We start from the raw sequence: 13,420 nt of genomic DNA on the forward strand, positions 1-13,420 counted from the left end.
GAAGTGAGCGGAGGGGGTAGGGGGCAGGGAGGATGCGGTGAGGTGGGGAGGGTGGGAAGGGAGATGTGACGGGGGGAGGGTCGGGGAGTTGGAGACGGAGAGTGGGGAGAGGGAGCGGGGAGACGGGGAGGGAGAGCAGGGAGAGGGAGCAGGGGCGGGCGGAGCAGGGAGGGGGTAGGAGGCAGGCAGGGAGGGAACGGGGAGGGGGTGGGGATGCCGTATTAGCGGCAGGGAAACCTGAAAATCCCAGGAAGGTGTCGTTTCCAGCGGTACCCGCGGAGCGCTGGGGAGGGACCTCGATGTCGGCAAGTTGCGGGGTCCGTGGGATGGGGTCTCGGGAGCGTGGCACTGAGGAGAGAGGGAGGGGAGAATCTGATTGTGTCGGGGAGGGATCGCGGATGGGGTGTGGAGATTGCGCGGAGGTTGGGTGGGGTGGGGGTTGGCCGCTCGCGGCGGGTAAGTTCGAGGGGCCGATGGGGACGCTCTCTCCCCCCCCCCCATCCGGCCTACAAGCAGCGCTGGAAAAGCACGAAGCTGCTGGATCGGGTCCTCCTCATCTCCCTCCTGCTGCCGGGTTTCCCGAGCCCTGGGAAACCTGCCCCACAACAGGTACATTTAAATAGCCGCAAAATCTGGGGAACATGTGATATACGGCACAGAAACAGGCCTTTTGGCCCAACCCCTCCGTTTAATATCCACCTCATTAAAATCACTAACCCGCCTCGCCACTTGCTCGACCCCAAAACCTGCCGCTGTTAAATCGGAATAGACGCGTTCACAGCGGGACAGGGTCGGGGATCTCTCATATTTTACAATTTGACCCTTGAACCTCCCCCTGGTGTCTATACTGGGCGCAGTGGGCCCAGTCTGGGGAGGAACCGTATGTCTGAGATCCCCAGTTGGTGAGGTTGCAAGTTCACCTGAAGCTTTGATGCTCGTGTGCAGACCGAGCTAGGCCACACTCCTCCGCTCATTCATCTCGCCCTCCAACATTCCACGTACCTTTATCGTGATTCCACGCCCCAGTGAGCTCCTAGCAGAGCGGTGCCAGCTATACCTGTTGCACCTTCTTTGATTAATCATTTCATTTCTCCTATGTATATTGTGACAGGCAGGATGGAATCAATATTTCTCCAGTTCATATCTATGACAATTTAAAGTTATATAAACTTCGTACTCCAGCAATAATTCGAGATCATCATCGTAGGCGGTCCCTCGAACGAGGATGACTTGCTTCCATGAGAGTTCACAGGTGTTTCAATGAAGGACGTTCCAGTCCGGAACTTCAGTTGAAGGGTGGAAGATGCCTGTGCGTGGATTTTTTTAACGTGGGGTGGCCGTTGCACACCAGCCACCACACGGGCTTGACAGAGCTAGGTCTTGGTCCAGTGGCAAGGGTTAACCAGGACGACTGGAGACCAGCTCTGCTGCACGGACCGAGTGCGCGCACATATCGCAGTGTGGGCTGGGCCCGTGCTGCCCCTGGGCCCTCGTCTCTTCTGGGCCCCGTACCCTCATTCGCCGCTCCTCCGCCACGATCCCTCACCGCACTTCCGCCACGATCTCCCACCGCTCTTCCGCACCAAACATTTGCCGAACCTCTGTCACAATCACCCACCAAATCGCAGCCACGATCCCTCATCACAAGTCCACCATGACCTTCCCACTCCTCTCCTTTACCAGGGCCCCGCCGATGCGCCTGCCCACGCTCCAAACAGCGACCTGGGTCTTGGTGACGTCATGCAGTCGCCCACCTCGAAGCCGTCGCACAATTGGAGCGGCTCGCGCTGGAAGCTGCAGTGGCTTGTTCCAGCTCTATTTATAGCCTCGACCTACAGTGGTGTTCTCACACAGGTCAGGGCGGCTCACAATTCATAATTCATCAATACCTTTGACGACACTGAGTTATTGCATTAAGCAGTATCTGTGGCTGGCAATGAACACAAGCACCACTCCTAATTATTGACCCTAGCGTCGGCGAGTTTGCCTGTTGCGGGCTGAGACTGGTGTACGTATTAACGTGCGTGTGAGCGGCTGCTGTTCAAACCTGTTTTCTGCCCAAGGGACAAGGCTCCAGGCCAGCGGGAATGTGACTGTTCGATTGACAACATCAACAAGTGCATCCGGGAGATTGAGCAAGCCTCCCTGGCAGCTGTCAGTCAGAACCTGGCAACACGAGACGACATTTCACTGGAGGTAATGGATAAATTGTCTGCTCTTCCCCATTCGCTACAGGGGAGTCCCCAACACTGATTAGGCCACAGCTGGAGTACTGCGTGTAGTTCTGGTCACCACATTACAGGAAAGATGTGATTGCACTGGAGAGGGTGCAGAGGAGATTTACAAGAATGTTGCCTGGACTGGAGAATTTTGGCTATAAGGAAAGATTGGAGATGTTGGGTCTGTTTACTTTGGAACAGAGGAGGCTGAGGGGAGATCTGATTGTGGTGTATAAAATTATGAGAGGCCCTGAATAGAGTGGATAGAAAGGACCTGTTTCCCTTGGCAGAGGGGTCAACAACCAGGGGACATAGATTTAAAGTCATAGGGGAGAGGTTTAGAGGAGATTTGAGGGGAAATTTCTTTACACAGAGGGTGGTAGGGTCTGGAACTCACTGCCTGAAAGGGTGGTAGAGGCAGAACCCTCACCACATTTAAAAAATGCTTGGATGTGCACTTGAAATGCCGTAACCTACAGGGCTACAGACCTAGAGCTGGAAAGTGGGATTACATAGAAACATAGGTGCAGGAGTAGGCCATTCGGCCCTTCGAGCCTGCACCACCATTCAATAAGATCATGGCTAATCATGCAACTTCAGTACCACATTCCTGCTTTCTCTCCATACCCCTTGATCCCTTTAGCCGTAAGGGCCATTAGGCTGGATAGCTCTTTGTCGGCCGACGCAGACACGATGGGCTGACTGGCCTCCCGTGCTGCAAATTTCTATGATTCCATCTTCTCCCATGGTAGAGGGGACCTCCCCAGGAGATTGGCACAGAATGGGTAGCCCCCAAGGTTTGATCTTCGACGTGAGTCACTACCCAGGTCTCGGCACGAGAGCCAGCTTGAAGCAGAAGGGAGGCTTTGTTTATTTTGGTGGGAGGTAACAGACACAGAGAAGCAGTGCAGGGAGGCTGAGCCTGAGATGCTCAGGATGGTGGATCACGGTGATGTAGGCGTCGCTGGCAAGGCCGGCATTTATTGCCCATCCCTAATTGCCCCTTGAGAAGGTGGTGGTGAGCCGCCACCTTGACCCGCTGCAGTCCGTGTGGTGAAGGTACTCCCACAGTGCTGATAGGGAGGGAGTTCCAGCTGCAGTATTGTATCCAACTCTGGGGCCCGCACTATAGGAAGGATGTGAAGGCCTTGGAGAGGGTGCGGAGGAGATTGACCAGAATGGTGCCCGGGATGAGGGACCTCAGTTCTGTGGAGAGATGGGAGAAGCTGGGATTGTTCTCCTTAGAGCAGAGAAGGTTAAGAGAAGATTTGATAGAGGTGTTCAAAATCATGACCGGTTTTGATAAAGTAAATAAGGAGTAACTGTTCCCAGTGGCAGGACGGTCGGTAACCAGAGGGACACAGATTTAAGGTAATTGGCAAAAGAGCTAGAGGAGAGATTACTTCTTTTGACGCAGCGAGTTGTTGTGATCGGGAACGCGCTGCCTGAAAGGGCGGGGGAGATTCAATAATAACTTTCAAACAGGGAATTGGATAAATACTGGAAGGGGGTGAATTTGCAGACCAAGGGGAAAGAGCAGGGGGAGTGGGACTGATTCGAACGCTCTTTCAAAAGCACGATGGAATGAATGGCCTCCTCCTGTTCTGTATCTTTCTATGATTCTAGGTGACGGGATGAGGAATGGGGTTTCTTAATGGCCAAAAGTTGAGGAGGTTGGACCTCTACTCATTACAATTCAGAAGAATGATCTTATCGAAACATATAAGATTATGAGGGAGCTTGACAAGATGGATGCAGAGAGGATATTTCCACTGATGGGGGAGACTAGAACTAGGGGGCATAGTCTTAGAATAAGGTGCGGTCCATTTAAAACTGAGATGAGGAGAAATTTCTTCTCTCAGAGGGTTGTAAATCTGTGGAATTCGCTGCCTCAGAGAACTGTGGAAGCTGGGACATTGAATATATTTAAGACAGAAATAGACAGTTTCTTAACCGATAAGGGATTATGGGGAGCGGGCAGGGAAGTGGAGCTGAGTCCATGATCGGATCAGCCATGATCTTATTAAATGGCGGAGCAGGTTTGAGGAGCCGTATGGCCGACTCTTGCTCCTTATGTTCAATGCAGACAGGATGATGGGAGAGCGGGACTTGGTGCGAGGCAGGATAGGGACAGCAGAGGCTTGGGTGAGCAGAGGTTTACAGAGGATGGAGGAAGGCCAGCCAGGGGAGCGCTGGAATAGTTTGCGTCACAAAGGCGAGGATGATATCGTTGACAGTCGATGAGCTGAGGCAGGGGCGGGTCGGGCAATGTCACGGAGCTGGAAGTGGGTGGTCTGGGTGATGGAGACTCAGCTCAGGGTAGAAATGTTTAATATTTGTTCGTGGAATGTAGCTGTCGCTGGCATTTATTGCCCATCCCTTATTGTCCTTCAGGTGGTGGTGAGCCGCCGTGAGCCAGTGTGGTCCGTGTGCTGTTAGTGTTTGGTATCGCTGAGCCATCTCAGAATCAACCACATTGCTGTGGGTCTGGAGTCACGTATAGGCCAGAGTGGGTAAGGGCGGCAGGTTTCCTTCCCTAAAGGGACATTAGTGAACCAGTTGGGTTTTTAGGACAATCCAGTAGTTTGATGGTCACCATTACTGATCGTAATTTATTCATTTTAATTAACTGAATTTAAATGCCCCAGCTGCTGTGGTGGGATTTGAACTCATGTCTCAGGATCATTAGTCCAGGCCTCTGGATTACTGGCCCAGTCACATAACCACTGTGCTACCATACCCTGAATAGGACTGAGAACATAAGAACATAAGAAATAGGAGCAGGAGTAGGCCATTTGGCCCTTCGAGCCTGCTCCGCCATTTAATACGATGACGGCTGATCCAATCATGGACTCAGCTCCACTTCCCCGCCCGCTCCCCATAACCCTTTAATCCCTTATCGTTTAAGAAACTGTCTATCTATCTTAAATTTATTCAATGTCCCAACTTCCACAGCTCTCTGAGGCAGCAAATTCCACAGATCCACAACCCTCTGAGAGAAGAAATTTCTCCTCATCTCTGTTTTAAATGGGAGGCCTGTTATTATAAGCTGGTGCCCTCTAGTTCTAGTCTCCCCTGTCAGTGGAAAAATCCTCTCTGCATCCACCTTGTCAAGCCCCCTCATAATCTTATACGTTTCCATAAGGTCACCTCTCATTCTTATGAATTCCAATGAGTAGAGGCCCAACCTACTCAACCTTTCCTCATAAGTCAATCCCCTCATCCCCAGAATCAACCGAGTGAACCTTCTCTGAATTGCCTCCAAAGCAAGTATATTCTTTCGTAAATATGGAAACCTGAGGGTTGTGAGCAGTCTGTTTGAGCATGTCCGAGCCCAAGATGTTTGGCGGGGGCGGGGGGGAGAAGGATAAATTTTGAAGCAGTATATTCACTCCATGCAACACCCAGGCCCCTATGCCTCGTCCCCATGGTTACCAGGCCTACAGACGGTGGTGTGACTCCAACTCGGAACTGCCCTGAAATCTGTTGCTTGTTTCCTTTGGCCTGCTCTGAGCCCCCTTTTCCCGCCTTGTTCCCTGTCCCACCAGGCTTTGCAGGAACAGATGAGTTCTACCGTGCAGGAGATCGGGCACCTGATCGACCCGATAACAACGGCTGCCCGAGGGGAGGCCGCACAGCTGGGACACAAGGTAGGCCGTGAGTAGCCCCCCCCCCCCCCGATTCTTCGCCTTTTGCGTTTCCCGGTGAACATTTCCAGCCTCTGATTGTCTCGCTCCGTTACCCGCAGGTCACCCAGCTGGCCAGTTACTTTGAGCCGCTGACCCTGGCCTCCATCGGCGTGGCGTCCCAGCTCCTGGACCACCAGCAGCAGATGACCGTGCTGGACCAGACCAAGACCCTGGCAGAGTCCGCCTTGCAAATGCTCTACGCAGCCAAGGAAGGCGGTGGAAACCCTAAGGTACGGTGCCACGCATGAGGCCAATTTTCAGCTCGCTGTCAAAATAATGGCATCCGAAATATCTCACGTGTGTTTTCAATTTGGAGGCTAACTTCATGTTTTTTTTTCAATATAACGCCGGTAGTTTAACATTTACTTCGGCTTTTTAAACTGAGATGGGTTTCAGCTTGCAATGGATCAGGGTGGTGTGGTTACCAGTGAGGTATAGCTTGGGTTACCAACCCCTCCAGGATTGGCCTGGAGTCACCCGGAATAGAAGATTAATCTCCGGGACACTGCTGCGAGCAAACCCCAGGAGAAAAATCATCGGGGCAATAAATAAATTGTTTCTCTTTCATTTCTTCATTCAAGAAAGAAAGACTTGCATTTATATAGCACCTTTCACGTCGACCGGGCGTCTCCAGGCGCCTTCCAATAAAGTACTTTTGGAGTGTGATAATGACCAGATAATGTTTTTGTTATGTTGATTGAGGGATAAATATTGGCCCCAGGACGCTGGGGGGAACTCCCCTGCTCTTCTTCGACATAGTGCTGTGGGATCTTTTGCACCACCTGAGAGAGCAGACAGGGCCTCAGTTTAACATCTCTTCTGAAAAAACGGCACCTCCGACAGTGTGGCACTCCCTCAGCACTGCACTGGGAGTGTCAGCCTAGATTTTTGTGCTCAAGTCCTTGGAGTGGGACTTGAACCCACAACCTTCTGACTCAGAGGCGAGAGTGTTACCCACTGAGCCACGGCTGACACTTATTCGTTATAAAAATACAAGATACAGGATTTTAAAAGTCTGTTTGACTGATAGTCAAGCATCATCCAATCAGGTAATGAAGAACATGTTTACCGTCCAATCAGCAGAGGAAGGCGGAGTCCTGTGAGGATGGGCGTGTCGGGCGACCAATGGCGGGAATGTGGGGGGCGGGGCGGCTGGAGGCGGTCAGTCATGTGACGAATCTGTCCAGACAGAGTTGGCGACCTTCGGTATAGCAACTGTCCGAGCCTGGGGTAGGGATTGTGGGCGGGGGTTTGATATCCATCGGGATCACATGGTTCCGGTTGGGGTGGAGTGTAGAATGTTTCAGTGTAAGGGGTGTCGCAGTTGTGTTGGGCGGACTGGTTGGGCTGGGTACTCTTTACCTTTCCGCCATTGTTCATAGGTTTATAATGTAACCTTCAGGGTTGCTGACCGAGGGCCGTGCAGCTCTTTGTCGGCCGGCTCAGACACGATGGGCCGAAATGGCCTCCTTCTGAGCTGTAAATTTCTATGTTCCTGACCACAGCTGAGGGAGGGGCTGAGTGGGGACCGGGTGCAGGTAACGGGGGGATGGGGGGGGTGCGGAGACAGAATGAAGCATTGACCTTATCCCGTGCGCCTACTGGTCGCACGTAGAGAGGGACTGGGGCAAAGCCTGGGGGGAGGGCAGGACGTAACTGGCAAGTAAGGAACGGGCGGGCGGGCGGGCAGGGAATATATTCACTTCATAACCCGAGAAAAAAGATCAACCTTTGACTCTCAATCGAAACATTACAAAAGGGCTATCGATAGATTCAGTGAATGGGCAAAACAGTGGCAGTTGGATTTCAACGTAGGCATGTTCGAGGTCATCTACTTTGGGCCTAAAAAGGAGCGAACAGGGCACTTTCTAAATGGTGAAAACAGCAGAGGGCCAAAGAGACTTGGGGGGCCCAGGTACACCGATCATTAAAATGTTATAGACAAGTACAGAGAATAGTCAAAAAGTCTAATGGAATGCTGGCCTATTCCAGAGGAGCAGAATACAAGGGGGTAGAAGTTATGCTGCGGCTGTACAAACCCTGGTTAGACCACACCTGGAGCACTGTGAGCAGTTCTGGGCTCCACACCTTAGGGAGGATATATTGGTCTTGGAGGGAGTGCAGCGTAGGTTTACCAGAATGTGACCCGGACTTCAAGGATTAAGTTATGGGGAGAGATTACACAAACAAGGGATCGTAGTTTTCAGGATATTAAGGGGAACAGATAGAGTAGATGCAGAGAAACCATTCCCGCTGGTTGGGGAGTCTGGGACTAGCGGGCATAGTCTAAACATTGGAGCCAGACCTTTCCCGAGTGAAGTTAGAAACACTTCTACACACACTGGGTGGTAGGGGTTTGGAACTCCCTTCCACAAACGGCAATCGATGCTAGATCAATTGTTAATTTTATATCTGAGATTGATAGATTTTTGTTAACCAAAGGTATTAAGGGGTATGGGATAAGGGAGTTGGGTCGCACATCAGCCGTGATCTCACTGAATGGCGGAACAGGCTCAAGGGGCTGAGCGGCCTCCTGTTCCTCAATGGTGACGAGTAATTTTATACGCTAATGTGCGACAGCCACAACTGGTGCGATCGGGAGCTGCCCTCCACATTAAAGGGAGCCCCTCCCCGGGACTGATGGGGGCTGAGCTGTGGATGTAATTATCCATCGAGGCCTTAGACTGAAGCCGGGATGGGTGGTGTTGGCGAGGGGGCTTGGTGCCACCCCATAAACGGCTGTGCCCTCACGGGGCTTGTACATGGAGCACTGGCGCATCTGCGGGATTTACAATCTGCTGCAGCGCACGTTCCATTCAAATTTGCAGCGGAGATTGCTTTATGCTGGGCGCTCTCTGACACTCATAACAACATAATAAATAGGAGCAGGAGTCGGCCATACGGCCCCTCAAACCTGCTCCACCATTCAATAAGATCATGGCTGATCTGATCATGGACTCAGCTCCTCTTCCCTGCCCACTCTCCATAACCCTTTACTCCCTTATCGCTCAAAAATCTGTCTATCTCCACCTTAAATATATTCTGTTAGGTATGTGGACTTATATTTACACTGTACAGCCACCAGAGGGCTCATTCTCCGGAGTCCCAAGGGATCCCATAATCCCTTGGGAGCACAGGTATTTAAGAAGGCTTCACAGGTTGGAGTGGCACTCTGGAGACCTGCAATAAAAGACTATGGTCACACGTTACTTTGAGCTCACAGTGTTCAGTCTGACTCTTTCTCCATACACAACAACTGGCGACAAGATACAAATAGCGAACCCAAAGATGCAGGGAACAGTGGGCATCCTGGAGAACTTTTTGGAGGGAGATGATTGGGAAACGTTTGTGGAGCGACTCGACCAATACTTCGTGGCCAACGAGCTAGATGGGGAAGAGAGCACTGCCAAACATAGAGCGATCCTCCTCACCGTCTGTGGGGCACCAACGTATGGTCTCATGAAGAATCTGCTCACTCCAGCGAAACCCACAGAGAAATCATACAATGATTTGTACACACTGGTACGAGAGCATTTAAACCCGAAGGAAAGCGTTCTGATGGCGAGGTATCGGTTCTACATCTACAAAAGGTCTGAAGGCCAGGAAGTGGTGAGTTATGTCGCCGAGCTGAGATGCCTTGCAGGAAATTGCGAATTTGAAGGACATTTGGAGCACATGCTCAGAGACTTTTTCGTAATTGCCATTGGCCACGAAACCATACTTTGCAAACTTTTGACTGTAGAGCCCCCAACCTTGAGTAAGACCATAGCGATAGCCCAGGCGTTCATTGCCACTAGTGACAATACTAAGCAAATCTCTCAGCACACAAATGCTGCTACAAGTACTGTGAATAAAGTGATGTTGTTTTCGAATCGTAACATACAGGGCAGGTCACACATACCTGCAGCTACACGTCCACAGATGTCTCAGAGTCTACCATCAAGGGTGATGAATGCAAGGCCATTAACACCTTGTTGGCGCTGCGTGGGTGATCATCGTTTCCATTCATGCCGATTCAAAGAGTACGTTTGCAAGGGCTGTGGAACAATGGGACACCTCCAACGAGGTGTGCAGGCGAGCTGCTAAGCCTGTTAAACCTGCAAACCACCACGTTGCAGAGGAGGATCACGACAAAACAGAGCCTCAGATTGAGGAGGCAGAGATACATGGGGTGCACACATTCACCACGAATTGTCCCCTGATAATGCTGAATGTTGAACTAAATGGACTCCCGGTGTCAAGGGACTGGACACGGACACAAGCCAGTCCATCATGGGCAAAAAGACATTCGAAAGATTGTGGTGCAACAAGTCCTCAAGGCCAGTCTTAACTCCAATTCGCACGAAACTAAGAACTTACACTAAAGAACTGATTCCTGTAATCGGCAATGCTACCGTAAAGGTCTCCTACGATGGAGCGGTGCACAAGCTACCACTCTGGGTGGTACCGGGTGATGGTTCCCCACTGTTCGGCAGGAGCTGGCTGGGGAAGATACGCTGGAACTGGGACGATGTCCGAGCGCTATCACCCGCTGACGACACTTCATGTGCCCGGGTCTTAAACAAATTTCCTTCACTGTTCGAACCAGGCATCGGGAAATTCCAAGGAGCAAAAGTGTAGATCCACCTAATTCCGGAGGCGCGATCCATCCATCACAAGGCAAAAGCAGTACCGTGCATGATGAGAGAAAGGGTAGAGATTGAACTAGACCGGCTGCAACGAGAGGGCATCATTTCACCGATCGAGTTCAGCGAGTGGGCCAGTCCTATTTGTCCCAGTCCTCAAGGGAAATGGCACCGTCAGAATCTGCAGCGATTACAAAGTAACGATCAATCGTTTCTTCTTGCAGGACCAATACCCACTACCAAAGGTCAACGACCTCTTTGAACGCTGGTGGGAGGAAAGACGTTCATGAAGCTGGATCTAACCTCAGCCTACATGACGCAGGAACTGGAGGAATCATCGAAGGCCCTCACCTGCATCAACACGCACAAAGGTCTTTTTGTTTCTAACGGATGCCCGTTTGGAATCCGATCAGCGGCGGCGATATTCCAGCGAAACATGGAAAGTTTACTGAAGTCGGTCCCACACACTGTGGTCTTCCAGGGCAACATCTTGGTCACAGGTCGGAACACAGTCGAGCATCTGCAGAACCTGGAGGAGTTTCTTAGTCGACTCAATCGTGTGGGGCTCAGGTTAAAACGCTTGAAGTGTGTTTTCCTGGTGCCTGAAGTGGAGTTCCTGGGAAGGAGGATTGCGGCAGACGGCATCAGGCTCACCAACGCGAAGACGGAGGCAATCGAGAACGCACCGAGGCCACAGAACGTGCCGGAGCTGTGGTCGTTTCTGGGACTCTTGAACTACTTTGGTAAATTCTTACCGGGTCTCAGCACCCTGCTAGAACTACTACATGTCTTACTACGAAAAGGGGGCAAATGGGTTTGAGGCAAATGCCAAGAAAATGCCTTTGTAAAAGCGAGAAAATTGTTATGCTCAAACTAATTGCTTGTGTTGTATGATCCATGTAAACGTTTGGTACGAGCATGTGATGCGTCGTCATATGGCGTCGGGTGTGTATTGCAACAAGCTAAGGATTTCGGGAAACTGCAATCGGTTGCTTATGCATCCAGGAGTCTGTCTAAGGCTGAGAGAGCCTACAGCATGATTGAAAAAGAAGCGTTAGCATGTGTCTATGGGGTAAAGAAAATGCATCAGTACTTGTTTGGGCTGAAATTCGAATAGGAAACTGACCATAAGCCACTTATATCCCTGTTTTCCGAGAGTAAAGAGATAAATCCCAATGCAGCGACCCACATCCAGAGATGGGCGCTCACGTTGTCCGCATACAACTACGCCATCCGCCACAGGCCAGGCACAGAAAACTGTGCCGATGCTCTCAGTAGGCTGCCATTGCCCACCACGGGGGTGGAAATGGCGCAGCCCGCAGATCTAGCCATGGTTATTTGAGTGTAAGCAATCACCCGTCACTGCCCGGCAGATCAAAATCTGGACAACCAGGACCCCTTATTATCTCTAGTCAAAAGCTATGTGCTTCATGGGAGCTGGTCCAGTGGAAATGCAGGAAGAGATAAAGCTGTTCCAGCGACGCAAAGATGAAATGTCTATACAGACAGACTGCCTTCTGTGGGGCAATCGAGTTGTGGTCCCCAAGAAGGGCAGAGACACCTTCATCAGTGACCTCCACAGTACCCACCCAGGCATCGTAATGATGAAAGCAATAGCCAGATCCCACTTGTGGTGGCCCGGTATCGATGCGGACTTAAGAGTCCTGCGTTCACAGATGTAATACATGCTCGCAGTTAAGCAATGTATCCAGGGAGGCGCCGCTAAGTTTATGGTCTTGGCCCTCCAAACCGTGGTCTAAGATACACGTCGACTGTGCAGGCCCGTTCTTGGGTAAAATGTTCCTTATGGTTGTAGACGCATACTCCACGTGGATTGAATGTGAGATAATGTCAGCTAGCACGTCCGCTGCCACTACTGAAAGCCTGCGGGCCATGTTTGCCACACACGGCTTACCCAATGTCCTGGTAAGTGAAAACAGGCCATGTTTTACCAGTGCTGAGTTCAAAGAATTCATGACCCGTAACGGGATCAAACATGTCACATCTGCCCCGTTTAAGCCAGCGTCCAATGGTCAGGCAGAGAGAGCAGTGCAAACCATCAAGCAAGGCTTGAAGAGGGTAACTGAAGGCTCACAGCAGACTCACCTATCCCGAGTCCTGCTTAGTTACCGCACGAGACCCCACTCACTCACTGGAATCCCACCTGCTGAACTGCTCATGAAAAGAGCACTTAAGACAAGGCTCTTGTTAGTCCACCCTGATCTACATGAACAGGTAGAGAGCAGGCGGCTTCAACAAAGTGCATACCATGATAGCGCAAATGTGTCACACGAGATTTCTTGTATTTGTTTTAAATTATGGACAAGGTCCCAAGTGGCTTCCCGGCACTGTCGTGGCCAAAGAGGGGAGCAGGGTGTTTCGGGTCAAACTTTCAAATGGACTCATTCACCAGAAACGCTTGGACCAAATCAAACTCAGATTCACGGACTACCCTGAGCAAACCACCTTGGACCCTACCTTTTTTGATTCCCCCAACACACACACCAGTGGCAACCGACACCACGGTTGACCACAAAGCAGAACCCATCATCCACAGCAGTCCAGCAAGGGCCCAACAAATGATGCAACAACACCAGCTTTCACACCAAGACGATCAACCAGGGCAAGAAAGGCCCCAGATTGACTCACATTGTAAATAGTTACACTCTTGACTTTGTGGCGGCATGTTGTTATATATGTGGACTTGTATTTACTCTATACAGCCATCAGAGGGCTCCCCTAATCCCTTGGGAGCACAGGTATTTAAGGAGGCTTCACAGGTTGGAGAGGCACTCTGGAGACCTGCAATAAAAGACTACGGTCACACTTTACTTTGAGCTCACAGTGTTCAGTCTGACTCGTTCTCCATACACGACATATTCAATGT

The 13,420-nt window shown here is 51.0% G+C and overlaps 1 protein-coding gene across 7 annotated transcripts in view; it reads left to right on the top strand.

Moving 5' to 3' along the window:
- Positions 1 to 13,420, top strand: part of LOC139234174 (talin-2) — a 379,178-nt gene that overhangs the window by 294,725 nt on the left and 71,033 nt on the right. For all 7 annotated transcript variants that reach the window (XM_070865210.1, XM_070865207.1, XM_070865213.1 and 4 more), the window contains 3 exons: positions 2,064 to 2,196; positions 5,768 to 5,869; positions 5,968 to 6,138. In XM_070865210.1, coding sequence (XP_070721311.1) covers positions 2,064 to 2,196; positions 5,768 to 5,869; positions 5,968 to 6,138 — 406 coding nt within the window. The remainder of the gene's footprint in view (positions 1 to 2,063; positions 2,197 to 5,767; positions 5,870 to 5,967; positions 6,139 to 13,420) is intronic.

This window comes from Pristiophorus japonicus, chromosome 21 (genome assembly GCF_044704955.1).
Source record: "Pristiophorus japonicus isolate sPriJap1 chromosome 21, sPriJap1.hap1, whole genome shotgun sequence".
Classification (NCBI taxonomy): Eukaryota; Metazoa; Chordata; class Chondrichthyes; family Pristiophoridae; genus Pristiophorus; species Pristiophorus japonicus.